Below are 21,340 nucleotides of genomic sequence, written 5' to 3' on the forward strand. Positions count from 1 at the left end.
ACTCCGTTTGCTTTGGCTACAAAAGCTGTTATTGCATATTCCTCACTTCTCACATCAGCGACCATTTCATTCGGATCTTTAAAGTTACAAGATTCTTCTCTTTGCAGAACTCCAAAAGAACTTATTGAATACATCATGTGCGTTCGTATTCTGAGTCTTTCTCGTATCTTCTTTTTTATGAGCGCGCCGAAGTTGCAGAATTCCCAGTTGATACCATATATATTGAAGCCATTTTCACAGTGGATTAATTCGCATATACCGTTGATGCTTCCTGTTATTATTCTTCCTGATGATGCAACGATAACTTCTCCAGAAACGACTACGAAAGAACTGTTTGAAGTAATCGCTCATTTAATATTCAGAGGTAGATTTGAAGAAGGCTGCATGTTTATTGATAAGATCACTGAAATATCACATCACAAAGCGTGCAATTCAAAGATGAGTTATGCGATTGATGCTCTTAGCGAGTGTTTGAGTCAATTTCGAAAAGTTCTATTAGATTATCCAACAATTGTTAATGAGGAACAGGGAATGACAATGGATGAAGATACCAACATTGAAGTAGCAGGAGCAGAATTCAAAAAGAAAAATGGAGCGAAAAATTGTTTTACTCTCAAACTCGGAACTTCAAGTCAAGAAGAAGCATTTTTGATAAGCTTTTCGAATTGGAAAAATGAAATTAATGATATTTCATGCCTTTTCAATGCCGTTTTGGAGAAACAAAATCAAAAATTGAGTCAAAATGGCAAAAGGATCAATCAAATCAATATATTTGGAGCATCTTCAACATCTTCTTCCTCGACTACAATGACATATGAAGAGTTTGAATCTTCTGTGAAACCTTTTCAGCAGCTTCTTCAGATTATCAGTGCAAAAGATGAAGGCAAAGGAGCAAATGAAATGGAAAACAGTTTCAACAACTTCAAAGAAACGTCATCTTTTTATCAAAAAGCTCAATCTTCTGAAGAACATTCACACTTCGACTTGGAAAGTTGGCTTGCAGATGCACGTAAAGTGTGCAATAGTTGGATGGAATTGCTGCTTTTAGCTCTTCTTTTTGTTCATCCAACAACAAAAGTGCAAGTTCCATTGACCAAAAAACAGACAAAATTGAGCTTTTTGGTGAGTGCTTGTTTGGATGCCTTCAGCAGCATTGATGAGCCATCCTCAAATTCTGCTGATCCATTTTCTGTTCAATCAACATCTCCAACTTCATCTTTTGAAATGGCTTCTAACCCTTTTGGTTCTTTTGCGCGATCTTCTTTTTCTTCAAATTCGTCTTTTGTGCCTTCGTTTTCTTCATCTTCACCACTTTCATCATCATCATCATCATCTTCTTCTTCTTTAGCACAGCAACTACAAACAAAGGCTCCTTTCGCAAGAGATGAAGAAGAAGAGCACTGGATGAGTATATACGACCCCATTTTCCGTGCAATTGCAGAACAAAATGCAGGAAAAGTGTTGAAACTTGTAACTTCTTCTTCATCATCTTCAAATTTTGAGGCAAATTCATCAATAGAAAAATCCTCTTTTCCTCAAAATGAACGAAATTTGATGAAACTTCCTATTTCACTTGGAGTTGTTCTTTCTGTTCTGTTTAGCAATTCTGGTTGGGTATCTTCAGATATTTTGGTGAAGCCTTCACTCACACATCCTTCTGTCTGTATGTGAATCTTAGAGATTTTATATTTTATTTTTAGAGTTAAAAATCGGAGTTAAAGAAAGAGAGAATTTTTTGATTTACGGCATTTCTAGTATTATTCATATGCTTTTTTATCCCAAAGCACATATTTTGATTATCTTTGTAATTTATTTATTTATTTATTTATTTATTTATTTATTTTATTTCTTTCATTCTGAATAGCTCTAAAAGATCAACTTTTATTCAAATTGGCAACAACATTCTGCAGTCATGCAACATCTGATGTTTATGTTTTGCTTTCTTCTCTTTCTCCATCTTCTCTTTGCAGCTCAACAACAAACGCTTCTTCTTCTTCTTCTTCTTCTTCTATTTCTTCTTCTTTTTCGACTTTAACCAATTCAATTTCATCTTCATCAGACGTCCTTGCAAAGCAGATACAATCCAGTCATTTTGAGTTTTCTTCTTCTCTTTTATCCTCTTTGCTTTCTGTTCATCTTTCTTCTTTTCTTCCGCTTCCTCTCTCTCCAGTTGACCAACTCCCTTTTCACTCTTCCTCCTCCTCCTCTTCTTCTCTTTCTGCAAATTCTCATTTTCTCAGTCGCATATTCACCATGCTTTGCCAACAGAACATGCTTATGGATCTTTGGAAATGGACAGAGGTTTGTTATTTTTAATAAATGTTTGATTTTCTGTTGGATTGCAAATGATTGATTGAAAATTTTACTAATGAAAAATTGCTTTTTCTTCGTTTTTTTCCCTTTGAATTTTTTTATTTTAAACATATTTTTCTGATGCTTTAATTTTTTTATTTGTTTTCACAAAACTCACTTTTTATTGCGCATTTTTTTTTTTTTTTTGTTTTTCAGTCTTCTGTTGTGTACAACATACGAAATGCACACTTCTTTGAAGCAACTTCACAATTACTCCAATTCATAAGTCTTATTTCACGTGATCTTTCAGAAATACAATCACATAACCAGAATTCTTCATCGTTTAGTTCGGAAACAGATTCTCAGGATTTGCAAATTTCTTCTTCCTCTTCATCATCTCCTTCTCCTTTGTCTAACACACACATTTTGTCTTGTTTAATCTCCAAAAGCATCCGACTGTTCATTCACACAGCCAAGTTTGCCCTGATGCTTTTTCTCCACACTTCAGCTGACAAGATTATGAACAACAATTGCTTGGATTCATTTATTCTTTCACTCGAGCCACTTCTTATCGCTTCAAATAGAACTAATTGCCCTGCTTCTTTCACCCCTTCACTACCATTTCAACGCAATCAACAGAGCTCCATTCATTCTGTTGATCCTTTCAATATGCAAATCCGAGCTATTTCTTCACTTCTTCCTTCGCTTCTGGATATTCCAGCTGTAAAAATACTTTTTGCCTTTCGGAGACTTCAGCTTCTTTTGCATACATTTATTTGTGCTTCAAAGATGCCTCCACAAAAATCATTCAGAAATCCTTCTTTTTCGTCTTTTTCTTCAAACTCATTGCAAACGTTTGCTTCTTCTTCTTCTTCTCCAACAATGCCACTTCATTCCACGCAGTCTTCTTCTGACTTCCTTCTTCCTCTTCCTTTCAATCAAACAGTGCTCAATCTATTACACATTCCAAATGCTGCCCAACTTCAACAGACAAATTTGCATGCTCAGAACAGTCTCAAAGCCCCATTTCATCAGTTGTATCAATCAAACATCGCTTCATGCTCCACTTCAGCTTCAATTTGTTCTCCTTCCACTTCATTCAATTCCTCATCAACTTATTCTTCTCTCCTCAGCCAGGCAAAAGAGACAGCGCTGTGGCTGATCCGCTTTCAGTGCAAATATTCTGAGATTAATTCTCAATTCATTCCTTCTGACTTTGCTTTATGTTCCCTGTCATCCTCAAAGCGAAACGATGAAATGAGAGAGTGTGCTCCTCTGTGTGTTAAAGTTGCAGTGGCTGTGTTAGTTTCGCGCTATTTGTGCAGCAGCCATGCAGCTTCTCTTTGGAAAGGCGGGAAGATGAGCAGCAGCGAAGTGAGTGAGATTTTGGGCGTTCTGATGCAGGGAAAGGGATCGTGCTTGGACGAGCAGGCTGAAGCAGAGGAACTGTTTGGTGAGGATGAAATAAGCACTGCTGTGAAGAGACTCACAAGTTATCAGGCAGCTGAGGTATTTGGGTGATTGCTCACTTTAGATAGAAAATTAAAACAAGATACAAAAAGCATCATATCTTCATTTTCAAAGGAATATTCATTGGATGGTTGATCGAATATGCTAGTACCTTGAAAAATGAAAAAATTATGCTTCATTGAACATTTAACTTTTTGCTTGAAAAATTTAAAATGCTTTTAGATAATTTTACACTCTTTCAGATGTAAATTCTCTTTTTTTATTTATTTTGAAAATAAATTGATAAATGCTTTTCAAAATCAACAATATTTACATATTTTTTGAAAATAGTACTATTATTATAACAGTCACAGCAAACATTCTATCACAAAAATTGCAATTTGAATTTTGAGAATTGAATTCAATGTTAAATTTAATGAAATAACAAATACGAAGAACAAAAGGTTATCTTTCACAAAAGCAGGCAAAAATAGAATAAACACAAACATAAAGAAAACTTGAGAAAGATTCAAAACATCCAAAGCAAGTTGTATTATACAGAATATTTTTGCAACAGAATAAATATTTATAAAAAATACCTAGAACTGCGTGTTGATAGAAAGTATAAACAAGGTCAAAAAAATTAATATTTCTTTAAAATTGTGTCATCTTTTTTCTTTCTTTTGGCAAGTGGAGTAGATCCTGGTACCAAGGTGATCCTACCCACTATTTATATCATTTTCATTCTGAAAATCTCTTCTAGGGTTAACCCTAACCCTAAATTTGCTCGGTAAAACCCTAAACCATCACACTATCCAATATGAAAATGTTTAATTCGTCAAAACCCTAAAACCTTATGAGCACAATGAGAATAAATAACAAAATTTATTAATTAAGGGCGTTGATCATGTGGTACCAGGATCTTCTCCATTTGCCTTTCTTTTTCCTTTTTTTTGGATCTTTAACACAATATTGAATAACTGCTTGTTCATTTTTACGGATGAAAGTTTAATTGGGAAAATAATTTGAAAATCGTAATTTTCTTAAAAAACTTGAAGAATAATAATTGCCATCGAAAATATTATGCCTTATATAGGAGTACATTTGTGTTGTTATGATGAAGATAAACATTTTTTATAATTATCTCAAGCATTACAGAATTTGAACAGACAATGAAATTAATGCTTGTTCTCACAAAAATTCAAAAATTACTTGCCTTTCCATGAGTTTGTTATTTACATCATAATTCATAATCGCAAATAATTACATTTTGACAATCATTTATTTTTTAAACTTCAACAACCCGTCAAATTTTCAAACAATTTTACAAAAAAGATTTTTAATTGAACATCACCTGCTGTTCCCTCCCTGAAAAAATCTCCTCTGATTGTTTAGAAAACAATGTGACTTGCTCAGCTGTTGCTTGATCGTTGATATTATTTTATCTTCTATTTTTGTATTCATTCCTTTGAATTAAAAAAGATACAAATGCCGGACTTCACTTTTGTCAGCCTATTTATTTTTCTTTTGATAAGTTCATCTTTTTCTATGTTTATGCTTTCTTCATTATCTCTCTTTCGTTTTTTCCTTCATTATTCTTCCTCGCCACATCTTGACTTTTCTCATTTCTCATAATTTGCTTCTTTTTCTCAGAATTCAGTTGATTTCCAACAAATCGTCTCTTCTCTATATTATTTCCACCAAACACATCAACAATCAAAGTACAATATTAAAGAAGTGTTCAATATTTACTTATTTCTAGCAAATAAGTTGTCTGCTGTTTTGAATTTTTCTGGAAAATTCACAGCTAAAGATAATCGCAAACAACAATAAAAGTTAGAGGAGGCAAGTGAATGTCTGAGGGAAAAGGATGAAGATAAAAAACAGAAGCGAAGAGGACTGAAAAAGTGAAATCAAAGGAAAGAGAAAGAAAAAGCGAGCAGAAAGGGGAGAATGATAAAGAAGTGCGTGAGGAGTTCAGCAAATTTGTGGAAAAGAAGAAGGAGCGCATGCAAGAGGAGAGCAACAAAAACTTGGATAGAATTTTCTTGCTGTTGTTAAATCGCATCTTTCAGTTAGCAGCGCAGAATCAGATCCATTAAAGGTTCAAAATGAATCTTTTGGCATTTATGAATTGTCATCAGAGTAGTAGAAAGTACAGAGATTTCTTGTTAGGAATCAAGAGTTGGAGGCAGAAAGGAATATGGAAGAAGATCACAAAAAAAGAAAGATGATTTTGAATGGGACGAAAAGGTGAAAGAGAGAAATATAATTGTAAGTGAGACAGAACAGGAAGAAAGCATTAAGGCAAAGGAGAAAGTGGAACAATCCCAAAGAAGTGATAGAAGAAAACGTGAAAGAAAAGAAAAAATAAGCAAATATACACCAAAGAAAATAGCTTATCTGGCAAGCACGATGTAACAACAGAAAATTATCTGCCCTGAATGAAATTTTTTTCAACTTATTGTGAAGATAACAACAATGTATTCGTCAGGAATCTCAAAGAAAAGAATATTACGGGAAAACAGAAGCAAATGCAAAATTTTATCAATTTGAATTGTGGCTATGATGATTTTTTATGCTGAGAAGAGCTATGCTTCGTTCCTTTTGCTCCCCTTCTTTATCCTTCGTATCGAACTCAATCTTCAAAATCAGGGATTAGCCGATTTTGTTCCAACTTAATGATTGCTATTATTTTCTTTTTTCTTTGTGATATTTCAAGTTCAATTTCTATTTCTATTTCCACAACAATTCATAGCCCAAATTCTTCAAGAAATTTAAACTTGAAATTATTTGAAATTTATTAGCTTTTTCATTCGTTTTGAGTAGCTTTTCCCCCCTCAAAATATCTCTTTAATTTCAAATAAGAAAAAGAGTCAATTGAATATTTTCTTCGTTTTTTATTATGCGTTTTGATATTTCTTTTATTGCTGACATTTTCCACTTTATCTTTTTAAAAAGATAAATCTTCCATGCCTTCAAGTCAATTTTCACAAGATTTTTCATCAAATATTGAAAACGAAGCAGGTCGAAGCAATTGAAATATTTAAATAGTTTTATTTTATACACATTTTGATGAACATCATTGAAAATGATGTTTTCCATGTTTTGCAAGGGATCAAACGATTGACATATTTTTATTATTCAACTTTCATTTCACTCTCTCTTTGTCAAGTGCTTAACAATTCAAAAGTTATCGTTTTCTATTTTTTGTGAGATTCATCCTTCATTTCCTTCTTGTTTTCCTTTGATAATAAATAAATAATAAATAAAAGTTAGAGGAATTTGTTTTTGAGTTGCCAGATAAAATTAAAATTTGTTCAATTTGCGCAAGATAATCAAATGATTTTCTTGTTAAAACTATAACTTGTACTTTAAGTTTTATTTCAAATTCAGTTTGTTTTAGTTTTCTAAGAAGTAATCACTATATTTCGTAAAAAATGGCTTAAAAAAATCCACAAAAGCAAAAAATAGCTTTTCTTTATATCTTTGAAATAAATGTCTTTATTTGACCAAAGGTGATAGAAAAGAAAAATTCAAAAATGAGTTTTGAAAAAAAGCAGCTAGCACATTTTTTTTAAAAAACCTGCCAAATTTATCAAGCACAAATAGCAAAAGAATGATCAATACACTGCTATGAATGAAGTTAAACATCAATCGTATTAATGTTCAAAGATCAAAAAGGCTAAACATTAAAACAGGATGCATAGTAGATCTGCAGTGCAATCAACATTCGACAAGAGAATTCATCAACAAGTCAAGCTTGTCATGTGCTTTACTTCTTTCTCGAAGCATTAGCCTGCTCCCAGAACTCATTCACATTCATCATTTGCGCCTTTGTGGGGTTGACTGTAATCTTCCACATGTTTTTGTCATCAGGCCCTGTGTATCCAACAGAATATAGGTAATCCTCAAATGTTGCATAGTTGAACATCGGTGACTGCACCATCGTGCAAAATACCTCAAAGCAATATTCGTCTGTTGTCTTGTCGTCATACAGCGTAATTGTTGTATGTGGATTCTGGCTAATCTGCTCAGCCTTCTTGCAGAAGCGAGATCCCATCCAGAAACCCAGTGTGGGATGGAAAGATATTCCACCCATCATTCGCGAATGAGGAATTCCTTCTTTGTCTACTGTCGTCAAGAAGCACGGCTTTCCAGTCAAAGATGCGCGATACATAATTTGCGTATCACGGTCATATGCTGGTGGCTCGCATACAAGCACCTCAGGAACATTTGTTGAGATTACGTGCTTTTCCACTGATCGTAAAGCATATCGCAGAATAACCCACTTCGGATCCTCTGGACCCGCGTAACCATACGTCTTTAATGAATCGTTCCACATCTTCTTTTTCGTTTCCAACGTTCGATCAACCCAGCACACAGCATCCACAACAACCTGGCTCAAATCCTTCTTGTTCACAAACAACAGATTCACATTCGGGTTGGCATCAATCTCCTTCACCTTTTTCGAATCTCCGCTTGTCGCATGTGCAATGCCAAATTCGTCACTATAAATTGTCTCCATCATTCGACTCTCCTGGTGCAATGCATTCCATGTGATCAGGCATGCGTTCTTGTCAATGTCCATTGCTGCTCTCACTGCAGCCATAGCCTCCTTGTCTTTGTACGGTCCATCTGGCAATGGTTTCAGAGGCGCTTTGCGATCAATATCAAATGCGTGAGGGTCCTGTGGGACACCAGCATACACTTCGCGTCCGTGCACGACGGAATGGATTGTGAAGAACACAATACGCGCACGCTCATCGTCTTTCCCTGTGTATCCGAACTGAAGCATTTTGTCTGTCCACACATCTTCAATATCCTCCTTCTTTGCTGATACTCTCGCTGAACAATGTGCAACAACGTTGTTGTTATCACCTGCAGGACATATAGACAATGTCACAAAACCATTCTGTTCAATTTGTCCTAGCTTCCGTGTGTTGTTTTTTGTGAAAATAAAGAACCCTGCTTTTTCAGAATGTTGGAGCATTACCACCCTTGTATTCAGGTGTGTTCCATAGCCCGTTGAAAGTACACTCCAGAAAAATAACCCTTTGTGAGTCAATAAATACTTGTCAGCTTCAGTCATTTTTCAAGTTATGTAATTAACACAACCCAATTAATGGTAGTTATGATCATTATTATTTAAAATGATGGGTTTAATGGAAATGATAAGAAATAAACATATAAATACCATTAATAGATTTATATATTATATGTATCACGTGAAATGTTAATATTTATCCAAATATTGAACTTTCCCTTAAAAAATAATATTTATTGAATATTTTTCATAAACAATTTTTAAAAAATCCTAAAAAATTATTCAAATCAATTTCCCACACAAGGTGTTTCAAAATCGATTCAAAAAAAATGAAATCAAAAATATTTTAAATTAATCAAAATATAATTATTTTTTTCAAAGATTTGAATAATTTTTTAGGATTTTTTAAAAATTGTTTATGAAAAATATTCAATAAATATTATTTTTTAAGGGAAAGTTCAATATTTGGATAAATATTAACATTTCACGTGATACATATAATATATAAATCTATTAATGGTATTTATATGTTTATTTCTTATCATTTCCATTAAACCCATCATTTTAAATAATAATGATCATAACTACCATTAATTGGGTTGTGTTAATTACATAACTTGAAAAATGACTGAAGCTGACAAGTATTTATTGACTCACAAAGGGTTATTTTTCTGGAGTGTACTTTCAACGGGCTATGGAACACACCTGAATACAAGGGTGGTAATGCTCCAACATTCTGAAAAAGCAGGGTTCTTTATTTTCACAAAAAACAACACACGGAAGCTAGGACAAATTGAACAGAATGGTTTTGTGACATTGTCTATATGTCCTGCAGGTGATAACAACAACGTTGTTGCACATTGTTCAGCGAGAGTATCAGCAAAGAAGGAGGATATTGAAGATGTGTGGACAGACAAAATGCTTCAGTTCGGATACACAGGGAAAGACGATGAGCGTGCGCGTATTGTGTTCTTCACAATCCATTCCGTCGTGCACGGACGCGAAGTGTATGCTGGTGTCCCACAGGACCCTCACGCATTTGATATTGATCGCAAAGCGCCTCTGAAACCATTGCCAGATGGACCGTACAAAGACAAGGAGGCTATGGCTGCAGTGAGAGCAGCAATGGACATTGACAAGAACGCATGCCTGATCACATGGAATGCATTGCACCAGGAGAGTCGAATGATGGAGACAATTTATAGTGACGAATTTGGCATTGCACATGCGACAAGCGGAGATTCGAAAAAGGTGAAGGAGATTGATGCCAACCCGAATGTGAATCTGTTGTTTGTGAACAAGAAGGATTTGAGCCAGGTTGTTGTGGATGCTGTGTGCTGGGTTGATCGAACGTTGGAAACGAAAAAGAAGATGTGGAACGATTCATTAAAGACGTATGGTTACGCGGGTCCAGAGGATCCGAAGTGGGTTATTCTGCGATATGCTTTACGATCAGTGGAAAAGCACGTAATCTCAACAAATGTTCCTGAGGTGCTTGTATGCGAGCCACCAGCATATGACCGTGATACGCAAATTATGTATCGCGCATCTTTGACTGGAAAGCCGTGCTTCTTGACGACAGTAGACAAAGAAGGAATTCCTCATTCGCGAATGATGGGTGGAATATCTTTCCATCCCACACTGGGTTTCTGGATGGGATCTCGCTTCTGCAAGAAGGCTGAGCAGATTAGCCAGAATCCACATACAACAATTACGCTGTATGACGACAAGACAACAGACGAATATTGCTTTGAGGTATTTTGCACGATGGTGCAGTCACCGATGTTCAACTATGCAACATTTGAGGATTACCTATATTCTGTTGGATACACAGGGCCTGATGACAAAAACATGTGGAAGATTACAGTCAACCCCACAAAGGCGCAAATGATGAATGTGAATGAGTTCTGGGAGCAGGCTAATGCTTCGAGAAAGAAGTAAAGCACATGACAAGCTTGACTTGTTGATGAATTCTCTTGTCGAATGTTGATTGCACTGCAGATCTACTATGCATCCTGTTTTAATGTTTAGCCTTTTTGATCTTTGAACATTAATACGATTGATGTTTAACTTCATTCATAGCAGTGTATTGATCATTCTTTTGCTATTTGTGCTTGATAAATTTGGCAGGTTTTTTAAAAAAAATGTGCTAGCTGCTTTTTTTTCAAAACTCATTTTTTGAATTTTTCTTTTTCTATCACCTTTGGTCAAATAAAGACATTTATTTCAAAGATATAAAGAAAAGCTATTTTTTGCTTTTGTGGATTTTTTTAAGCCATTTTTTACGAAATATAGTGATTACTTCTTAGAAAACTAAAACAAACTGAATTTGAAATAAAACTTAAAGTACAAGTTATAGTTTTAACAAGAAAATCATTTGATTATCTTGCGCAAATTGAACAAATTTTAATTTTATCTGGCAACTCAAAAACAAATTCCTCTAACTTTTATTTATTATTTATTTATTATCAAAGGAAAACAAGAAGGAAATGAAGGATGAATCTCACAAAAAATAGAAAACGATAACTTTTGAATTGTTAAGCACTTGACAAAGAGAGAGTGAAATGAAAGTTGAATAATAAAAATATGTCAATCGTTTGATCCCTTGCAAAAACATGGAAAACATCATTTTCAATGATGTTCATCAAAATGTGTATAAAATAAAACTATTTAAATATTTCAATTGCTTCGACCTGCTTCGTTTTCAATATTTGATGAAAAATCTTGTGAAAATTGACTTGAAGGCATGGAAGATTTATCTTTTTAAAAAGATAAAGTGGAAAATGTCAGCAATAAAAGAAATATCAAAACGCATAATAAAAAACGAAGAAAATATTCAATTGACTCTTTTTCTTATTTGAAATTAAAGAGATATTTTGAGGGGGGAAAAGCTACTCAAAACGAATGAAAAAGCTAATAAATTTCAAATAATTTCAAGTTTAAATTTCTTGAAGAATTTGGGCTATGAATTGTTGTGGAAATAGAAATAGAAATTGAACTTGAAATATCACAAAGAAAAAAGAAAATAATAGCAATCATTAAGTTGGAACAAAATCGGCTAATCCCTGATTTTGAAGATTGAGTTCGATACGAAGGATAAAGAAGGGGAGCAAAAGGAACGAAGCATAGCTCTTCTCAGCATAAAAAATCATCATAGCCACAATTCAAATTGATAAAATTTTGCATTTGCTTCTGTTTTCCCGTAATATTCTTTTCTTTGAGATTCCTGACGAATACATTGTTGTTATCTTCACAATAAGTTGAAAAAATTTCATTCAGGGCAGATAATTTTCTGTTGTTACATCGTGCTTGCCAGATAAGCTATTTTCTTTGGTGTATATTTGCTTATTTTTTCTTTTCTTTCACGTTTTCTTCTATCACTTCTTTGGGATTGTTCCACTTTCTCCTTTGCCTTAATGCTTTCTTCCTGTTCTGTCTCACTTACAATTATATTTCTCTCTTTCACCTTTTCGTCCCATTCAAAATCATCTTTCTTTTTTTGTGATCTTCTTCCATATTCCTTTCTGCCTCCAACTCTTGATTCCTAACAAGAAATCTCTGTACTTTCTACTACTCTGATGACAATTCATAAATGCCAAAAGATTCATTTTGAACCTTTAATGGATCTGATTCTGCGCTGCTAACTGAAAGATGCGATTTAACAACAGCAAGAAAATTCTATCCAAGTTTTTGTTGCTCTCCTCTTGCATGCGCTCCTTCTTCTTTTCCACAAATTTGCTGAACTCCTCACGCACTTCTTTATCATTCTCCCCTTTCTGCTCGCTTTTTCTTTCTCTTTCCTTTGATTTCACTTTTTCAGTCCTCTTCGCTTCTGTTTTTTATCTTCATCCTTTTCCCTCAGACATTCACTTGCCTCCTCTAACTTTTATTGTTGTTTGCGATTATCTTTAGCTGTGAATTTTCCAGAAAAATTCAAAACAGCAGACAACTTATTTGCTAGAAATAAGTAAATATTGAACACTTCTTCAATATATTTTCTTGAGTGACAGTTGTTAGCTTTTGATTTTCAAACAGGATTTGTTGTTGTGCTGATTTCTGCATTGTTTTTGTTTTTCATATGTATTTAATTTTTGATGTGGTTGATGATTCTTATTTGAGACTGTGAATGATATACAATTCACAAACAACAAATACTTGTGGCATCCATAAAAATACAGCATTCTGCGTTCAGAAGAAGGAAGAACTCAGAGAAGAAAGAAATTAATAAATGCAAGCAGGTGAATGAGTTAAAGAATAATTTGATAAGAAGATGCATGAGATTGAGGCCGAAATTTAGAAAGAATCTGATTCGAAACTGTTGTTAAAAAATAGGATAAAGAAAACGAAAAAGGAAATAAATGGATTATAAGGAGATGGAAGAGAGATAGGATAAAAAAAGGAGATTATCAGATGCTTTTTGTGGGAAGAGTTCAAATTTAGAAGAGCTGAAGATGCCATTTGGATTGAAAAGAAAATATGATTTGAGACAGAAGCTGAGCTTTCTCTATCAGAGGATGTGCTTCAGTTTGTGTAGCAGGGAATTTGAGGGGAAAAATATTAAAGTCAATAATCTGCAGAAGCTCATAAGGTGAGCTTTTGCATCAATTTTTGTTTTAGATAATTATTTATTTCTATGCATTAAATCTCAACCTCAACTTTTTTTCTTTAGTAAACGTTCCTGCAATCGTGTTTGTTTCAAAATAAATGTATATTAAAAAGCGATGAAAACATGTTAAATAAAGTGTTTTTTTTTTTTTTTTTTTTTTTTTGTTTAATTAGTTTTATGTGTTGATAAATTCTCGCATTTCCATTTAATATCAAAATATCACAACATTTGATAAAATTGAATTGCTAATGCATTAAATGCATACACCATATTTACCGATTAGTGATTTTGAAAGACAAAATATGATTTTTCAATTATTTTTCGAGATGAGTTTAATTGAATATTTGAATAAACAGTCTTCATTTTAAAAAAACAACGTCATATGAAATATTCGTGCATTATTTTTATTTATTGTACTTCAATAATTTATAATTTCTTGTTAAAAAACGAAGTTTCTAATAAATTTTTTCGAAAAAATGCATTGTATAATGGGCATGCAATTAAATTTTGAATGGCTATTTTTCTGCCAAAGCCGCCACTGCGGGCATCGTTACAATATGGCCTTGCAAAGAACTCTATGGATACTTTCAGTAATAATTCAACTCCTTCATTTGGTTTGATTTAAATTATTTGAACCAAAAATTTAACTTATTGGTTTAATTTGAAATTTTGACATATATATGAAAAAAAGATCAGGAAATTTTATCCTCCAGGAGCATTTCCCCATCTCTCGTGGTAACTCCATCATATCAAGCAAGCAACGCATTTTCATCACAATCTTCATTTCAATCAAGATCTTCTCTTCCACCTCCCCCTCCTCAACGTCCATTTCCTTTGAGACAAACAAATCAACAAGAAAAAAATACATCAAGATATTTTCAATCAAATTTTACTCAGCAACAACGATTTTTGGATGAAAATTCCCATTCATTTCCACTTCAATCGCCACTTCTTGAGTCGCAACAAGAAATCATATCATCAAATGTTGTTCAACACAGAACAAGTACGCCACCACCTTCTTCAGCTTTTGTGCCTCAACCAACTTTTCACATTTCGTCAGATAGCGATTCAACCACATTTCGAACAAATTTTTCTGATATAAATTTTCCGCAAACAGGAACAACTCAAAATGAATCTATGTTTAAAATGGATGCACTGCAGCCACATAACTTTGTTCGTCACTCATCAAATCAATTATCTTTCAACATGCTTCCATCCACTTTGAAGCATACAGAATCTATCCTTTCATCGGCAATATCTATTCCATCTGCACAAGAATCAATCCGCAATGTGCAAAGCAGTGTTCCAGTTACTCAGAACGATTCATTTACACGTCTTCAGACAGTCGCTTCAAAAGCTCCTTCATCTTCTGGCACTTCATTTCTAGCAACATCACAACCTCTCCAGACGTCTGCTTCATTTTCTTCATCTTCATCTCCAACCACATCATTATCAGCAGCATTATCAACAACAGCAAGCTCCCGAGCACCAGTTCCTCAGCTTTCACAGCCTCATGTTCCACTGACAACTCCGCTGGTGAATGCGCCATCGCCTCTTGTTTCGAGAGCAGCTGGAGGAAGCCGATTGTTTCGCTCTTCTGCCCTGTCATTCAATCCTGTCACTTCAACAACAACTGGAATGGCTGCTGCGACACGATGGACGGACAGAAGCGAAGATGGAAGAGAAGAAGATGGTGAAATGGAGAGATGGAGAGAAAGAGAAAGGCAAATGCACGAAGAGGAGAAAGAGAAAGAGAAGGAGAAAGGAGGTGAAATTAAGCAAAGCCAATCGAATCAACAACAGCAGCAGAAACAACAACTCAACAGAAAGAAGATGCAAACGGAAAACGAGGATGCGAATGATGTTTCAGTGCTGATTGCAGAGAAAGAGGCGATTCTGCTGAAAGAATGGGAAGAGCTGCAGAACTACATCCAGTTGAAGCACAAGATGAAAGAGAAAGACAAAAACAAAGAAATTTCTTCATTTGATAGAACGTCTTCTGAAAAGGAGTCAAGCTCACTCAGATTCAAAGGAAGCGAAAGAGAAGCAGCAGAGGCAGAGAATGCAGACGAACAGCCGGTTTTGTCTGAGTCTCAAAGAAGCATTTCGTCGCTGCTTGTTCCGTCGCCGTTGATGACACGTGCAAAGCTGGTTGAAGCAATCGAGCAATCTCCGCTGAAATACGTTCGAAGTGGGCTGAAGAGAAGAGAAGGGGAAGAAAACAAAGAAAAGGAAGAAGAAGATGATAATGATGATGATCAAAATTATACGAAATTCCGTTCTGGGTCTTCTTCTAAAACAAGGCTGGAGGAGAGAAAAAGTTCTGAATTTGGAGAAGATGTTAGAAAATCTTATCACAAACATAGAAAAGACAGATATAAATACGATGAATATGAGAGAGAAGGAAACGGCAAACAGGAAGAAGAAGAGGATAAAGAACAAGCAAAGAAATGGACCGACCGAACGAAAAAAGAGGAAGAAAGAAGCAAATATTTTCAGAGAGAAAAAAATGAGAATGAATTTTCTGAACGAGAAAGCGAAAATCAGATGATGTTAGCAGCAATCGAAGCGAAAAGAAAGAGGAAAGAGGAAAAAGAAAGAAGACGAAACGAAATTATCAGAAGTTTGGAAAGGCAATCTTTGAAGCCAAGAACGGAAAGAGAGGAAAGCAGCTATTTGAAAGGAAAGAGGGAGAAACTCGAAGAAAATACCGAAAGTTCAAAAGAAGGAAAAGAAAGAGAAGAAGAAGAAACAAAAGAAGAAGCAAAAGACGCATTTGATGAAGATGGGGATCTGGATGAGCTGATTGAGAAGGCGCTTAGAGATGACAGCCCCAAACAGAATAAAAGGAAAAGCAGATATTGGACACAGGCAGAAGAGAGAGAGGGAAGGAAATTTGATGAAGCGATTGGTCAGAGGAAAAGAAAAGAAAAGGAGAGAGGAGAAGATGGCGAAGAAAATGAAGAAGGAAAAGAAGAAACAAAACACGGAAAATACGAAAAAGGATGGGGAAATAAAAGGAAAGCGGATGTATTTGAGAAGGAAGAAGAAGAAGAAGCAATTAAGCTGAATAGCGAAGGCAGAAGAGAAGCAGGCAAAGTTATTTCAGTGCCAAAAGAGCCAGCGCAATCGCAGCGACTGACTTCTCGTTCAGAAAGTGCTTTGACTCAAAGAAATCGGTTTGGATTTAACATTATCAACCGCCCAAAACGAGAAGAAGAGAAGAATTTGGCGAGGGAAGAGAACAAAGGAAAGCAGGAAAAGGAAAATAAAACAGAAAACAGAGCAATTGGTGCTTCATCGTTTGTGAAAAACAAGGAAAAAGAAAGAAAAGAGGAAGACGAGGAAGAAGATGATGAGGCAGAAGTGATGAGAAAAGAGAAGGAGAAAGAGAAAGATCGGATGAGAGAGCGAGAAAAGGCGAAAAACGAAGTGATTTCTTCAATGCGAATGGAAGCAGGCAAGAAAAGCCAAAAGAAAGAGGGAAGAATTGTGGATGATCCACAATTTTGGCGTGAAATTGAAGAAAGAGAAAGAAAATTCCCTTTTCACACAGAGAAGAAGAATCAAGCGTTTCAAATGGAAGAAGAAAGGAAGCTGTTTGTAATGAATAGAAAGAGAATGAACAATGAAAATGAAGATGATGAAAATGAAGAGGGAGATGAAGAGGAGGATGAAGATGCAGAAGAAGAAGAAGAAGAAGTGTGGGAGTTGGAACTGGAAGAAGAGGAAGATGAAGGCGAAGGTATTAAAAGAGAAAGAGAAGAGATCAAAAAGGAGAATCACTCAAAAACATCAGAAGATTATTTATATGAACACAGACAAGAAAGGAAAAAATATTCAGAAGCAGAAAGCGAAGCAGAAATCGAAGAAGAAGCAGAAGAAGAGAGCGATTATCGTCGCCATTCTCATAAACACCGCCGGCATCACAGCCAACATAGGCATCGGCACAGAAACAATCGCAATTCTGAGGGTGAATACGAAAATAGCACAGAAGATGGATTGAGCTATGAGCAGGACAGCAGAAGCGACAAAGAGAACTTTTCTGATGAAAGTGAAAGAGAGAGAGAAAGAGAAAGAGAAAGTTTTGGATTCAAAAAAGAAAACAAAACAGCTGCTGATCAGTTGGCATTGACTTCGCATTCAATTCGTGCTAATTCTCTGTCTGAACGAGGCACACAAAACAGAATGATTCCTCAAAGAACAGCAAGAACAGCTGAAATTAGCAGAAAAGATGAAAATGGCTCTATTTATGTTAGAGCCAAAAGCAGCGAAAGAGGCACAGAAAACAGACAAGGAATATCTGCTCAAAGAAATGTTTCAACAGACAGAGAGAATAAAACAAGGATTGGTTCGATTCATTCTTCTGCTTCTGTTGCCTCGTCTTCATCAGCAAAAGGCAAAGTTGTTCATCCCTCAGGAAAACTTCCAACAAGCAATCAATCGACTTCCAAGCAAAATATGACGAATAAGAACGAAAAGCAGAGTGCAGCTGATTCAGAAGAGAGCCACGAGCTGCAGATGCTCAAGCAGCAGCAGCTGGAGCTTACGCAGAAACAGGCGCAGGAGCGTGCGAGGCAGCGGATCAAGGAGATGAAGAAGAAGCAGCAGCAGGAGGCAGAAGAGAGGGAGAAGGCGAAGGAGGAAAAATGGAGGAAAAGAGACGAGGCGCTGAGGATGTTCAAGGAGAGGAAGGCGATTGAGGAGCAGATGCTTCAGCTGCAGAAGCTGAAGGAGATGGAATGGAAGCTGAAGCGCAAGAGAGACAAGGAAAGAGAGCGAAAGAGGGAGAAAGAGAGGCAGATGAGGAAAGAAGCGAAAAAGGAGGAGAGCGATGAAGGAGAAGAAGGCGATGAAGGCGAAGGATCTCAGGAACAGAATCAACTTACACGCAGTTACAAACAGAAGAAAAATGGAAAGAAAGGAACGAAAAGAAATTTCGTGGGAAATGAAGATGAAGAAGAGGTGGAGGAAGAAGAAGAAGATGATGATGATGAAGAAATCAAAAGTCAGAGAATGAAAAAAAGCGAACGTTTATCCAAATATAGAGATTTAAAGCAAAAGCAAATGGAGCACAAGCGAAGTTTGTTGTATGAAGAGGAAGAAAGTGAAATGGTAGAAAACTCTTCAAACACAGAAAATGAATCATCAAAAGAGGAACCTGAAAAAGGTATACCAGCAAAAGAGGAAAAAGAAGGAAAAGGGTCGAATGGAAGTGCCACTAGCAGAAAAACACTGAAAACACAACAATTTACTCAAAAAAAAGATAGAAAAGTACAATTTGTACAGGCAGACAAAGAAGAAAGAGAAGAAGAGGAGGAGGAGGAAGAGGAGGAGAAAGAAGAAGATAAGAATTCACACAAAAACAGCCATTTCGACAATAATGAGAGTAGCAAAATGCAACAAAGTGGAAAAGAAGTGCAAACAAAACGAGGAAGGGAAGCAAAGAATCAATTTGGTGGATATTTTGCAAGGGCAAAGCAGGATGAAACAAAAACATCGCAATTACGTCTGCCTCTTTCGTCTGTGGAAACTCCCGTTGCTCCACACGATCTTTCTTCACCAGCAGACATCCAATCCACTTCATCGTCTTCTTCAGCTTCTGAAGACACAGAGCTTTCATCAGCAAAACTGATGGGATCAGCCTCAGACACTTCAAATGCATCCATTTCATCATCATCTTCTTCTTCACTGTCTTCTTCTGTTGCTGCTGGAGAAAAGGCTGCTGCTCAGCCAAAACCGAAGAAGTCTGTTGTTTTGAGTATGAAACCTCCGCTTTTTGGGCAGAGAAGGCAGCGCAGCCTGACTCCTCCTCGGTTTGGAGCGAACCGACCAGCATACAGACAGCCTTCTTCAGCTTCTGCAAAAACACCATCAACTCCGTCTGCACCAAATTCTTCAGCTAATTCTTCGGCTAATTCTTCATCCAGTGACTCTGTTAGTGCGACAAGTGCAAAAAGAACCGCACACAGCGTGATTTCAGCAAAAAAATCGACTTCTTCCGAAAGCAAAGAAAATGGTGCTGGTGCAGACAAGCGCATCCCGTCGTTGAGAAGCAGCACAAAAGCAAAAGGAACAACGCCATCATCGATGTCAAACGCATCTTCTTCTTCAAAATCAAATCAAAATAGCTCGAGAATTCCAAGAAGCGGAAGCGGATCAAGCAGCAGAATTAACTCAACTGTTTCCGAAGAGCGCAAACGAATGCTTAGCTCATCCAGATCTCCCTTTGCTGCGTCGTCTGCTGTATCAAATGACCTTACTGTGAGTTCTGTTGAACCTATTCGAAGTTATGCAAATGAATTGGATGGGATGGATGTCATTGAGAAACAAAAGCCTGAAGAAGAAAAGAAGTTGCAGCAAGAAACAGTGTTAACGTCAAATGATGCTTTCAATGAGAAAAAAGTGAAATTTGAAGATGAACAGAGCAAAAATGACTTTGCGAATGAAAACAATGAACAGGAAAATGAAGAGGCAGTGCATATCGTTGATGAAGATGGCACTCCTGATGCAGTTCATTCAACTCAAATTGACTATTCGCAGGATAATTCGATCAAAAATGAGCAAATGTCTGCTCCTCGGGACGGCTCCAAAGGAAATGGAGAAGCAGATTGGAATCCATCATCGTTGAGTGGAAATGCTGCATCATCATCTTATTCAGGCATCCTTTTGCGTGCGTGCGAAGATCCAGATGATGCTGCATTTTTTGCAAATCTTGATAAAGCAGTCAGACTTGCTGAAGAAGATGATGATTATTAATAAAATAGGTCATTTCCTTTTTTTTCTCAATGTTTGTATTCAATTTAATTTTGAAATACTTGATTTATTAGCTTTTTATCATTTAATATAATAAACCTAAGGAACTTCAAAGCGACGCTGGGTTAAAAATCTCGAAAATTGCATTCTCTTGAAAATAATTTTAATGAAGATTCGAAGTGGTTGCTTGAGAAATGAAAAATTTTGAAAAATTTCAAGGAGACGGATAAAATTGAGATTCAGTTTTATTTCAAATTGTGATAAAAATCTTGAGCATAGAAATGAGAAGAGAATGAAAAATACTCAGTCCAATCCAACGACATCTTCGAATTATACGCTCATGCAAAAATCCTGTTTAAAGATTATTGATTATACTTATATGATCAATTGTTAAAAAAAAGATGGATATCAAATTTCTCTTCTTCTGCATCAAACCAAAATATGAACAAATAAAATTCAAGCTCTCTGTCTATCAGAAAAATACAAGAATGGAAAAACATTTTTGTTCAAAGCCTATGAAAAGTCATTTGAATATAATAAGCATTATCATCTATCATTCATTTTGATCGTGGGGGAAAAATTGCTCTATCAATCGGCAGTTGTTCATCTTATGAAATAAATGAGTTTCTCCCTATTTTTGCATTTAATACACATGATTAGAGTTTTTTCTGCATTCATCAAAAAAATAAATTATTCAAAAAATTAATCTCCCCATACGTCCTTCTGTAATCTTCGTTCCAGAAGTAAAGAAAGAATAATGCATGTAGAAACAACTCAGGAGAATCACAAGGAATTGTGTTTCATTCCAAAAAGTCGCTTTGGAGAAGTGGGCCTCATTTTCATATGAAACAGTCGAAGAATCTCAATATTATTTTATGATCAGTGCTCCAAATTGCATTCAATTATGCATTCATACATATTTTACGATTTGCTAAGCATTTTCCACAAATAGCAAATCTATAATGAAGAAAAACCTTTTTTCTTTGTTATCACTCAATTATTACCCCAACGAAGTGTTTATTTCATTGAGATATGTGCAAAACATTATAAAAGAAAATAAACATCTTTCATGGCAAATTGTAGCCTCTTCATGGAGTGTGTTCTATGAGTTGCGCATGAAGGAGAAATCTTTTAATTGAATACTCTGATCATTTGATTTGAATTAATTATTCATATCTTGATCAAAGAAA

The 21,340-nt window shown here is 35.5% G+C and overlaps 4 protein-coding genes across 4 annotated transcripts in view; 3 read left to right on the forward strand and 1 right to left on the reverse strand.

Annotated features, from left to right (window-relative positions):
• Positions 1 to 3,980, forward strand: part of MONOS_15783fu17177 (uncharacterized protein) — a 4,240-nt gene extending 260 nt beyond the window's left edge. Inside the window, exons 2-4 of the mRNA XM_067868680.1 lie at positions 1 to 1,663; positions 1,865 to 2,301; positions 2,509 to 3,980. The exon at positions 1 to 1,663 is cut by the window's left edge and continues 51 nt beyond it. Of these exons, the coding sequence (XP_067732292.1) occupies positions 1 to 1,663; positions 1,865 to 2,301; positions 2,509 to 3,813 (3,405 nt within the window). The 3' untranslated portion in view covers positions 3,814 to 3,980. The remainder of the gene's footprint in view (positions 1,664 to 1,864; positions 2,302 to 2,508) is intronic.
• A 3,536-nt stretch (positions 3,981 to 7,516) lies between these two features.
• MONOS_15782c1 (uncharacterized protein) lies at positions 7,517 to 8,833 on the reverse strand (the record flags this gene model as incomplete). Its single annotated transcript, XM_067868678.1, has 1 exon — positions 7,517 to 8,833. One exon carries the CDS (start codon positions 8,831 to 8,833, stop codon positions 7,517 to 7,519), a length of 1,317 nt encoding a protein of 438 aa, XP_067732293.1.
• A 550-nt stretch (positions 8,834 to 9,383) lies between these two features.
• On the forward strand, positions 9,384 to 11,043 carry MONOS_15782c2 (uncharacterized protein). Its single transcript, XM_067868679.1, has one exon. It carries the CDS (start codon positions 9,413 to 9,415, stop codon positions 10,727 to 10,729), a length of 1,317 nt encoding a protein of 438 aa, XP_067732294.1. The 5' UTR covers positions 9,384 to 9,412; the 3' UTR covers positions 10,730 to 11,043.
• A 2,862-nt stretch (positions 11,044 to 13,905) lies between these two features.
• MONOS_14334 (uncharacterized protein) lies at positions 13,906 to 20,291 on the forward strand (the record flags this gene model as incomplete). Its single annotated transcript, XM_067867129.1, has 2 exons — positions 13,906 to 14,008; positions 14,086 to 20,291. The coding sequence occupies 2 exons, from the start codon at positions 13,906 to 13,908 to the stop codon at positions 20,151 to 20,153; spliced, it is 6,171 nt and encodes a 2,056-aa protein (XP_067732295.1). The 3' UTR covers positions 20,154 to 20,291.
• Between the last annotated feature and the right edge of the window lie 1,049 nt (positions 20,292 to 21,340).

Source organism: Monocercomonoides exilis (genome assembly GCF_001643675.1).
Source record: "Monocercomonoides exilis strain PA203 chromosome Unknown scaffold9-1957334, whole genome shotgun sequence".
Taxonomy (NCBI): domain Eukaryota; phylum Preaxostyla; order Oxymonadida; family Polymastigidae; genus Monocercomonoides; species Monocercomonoides exilis.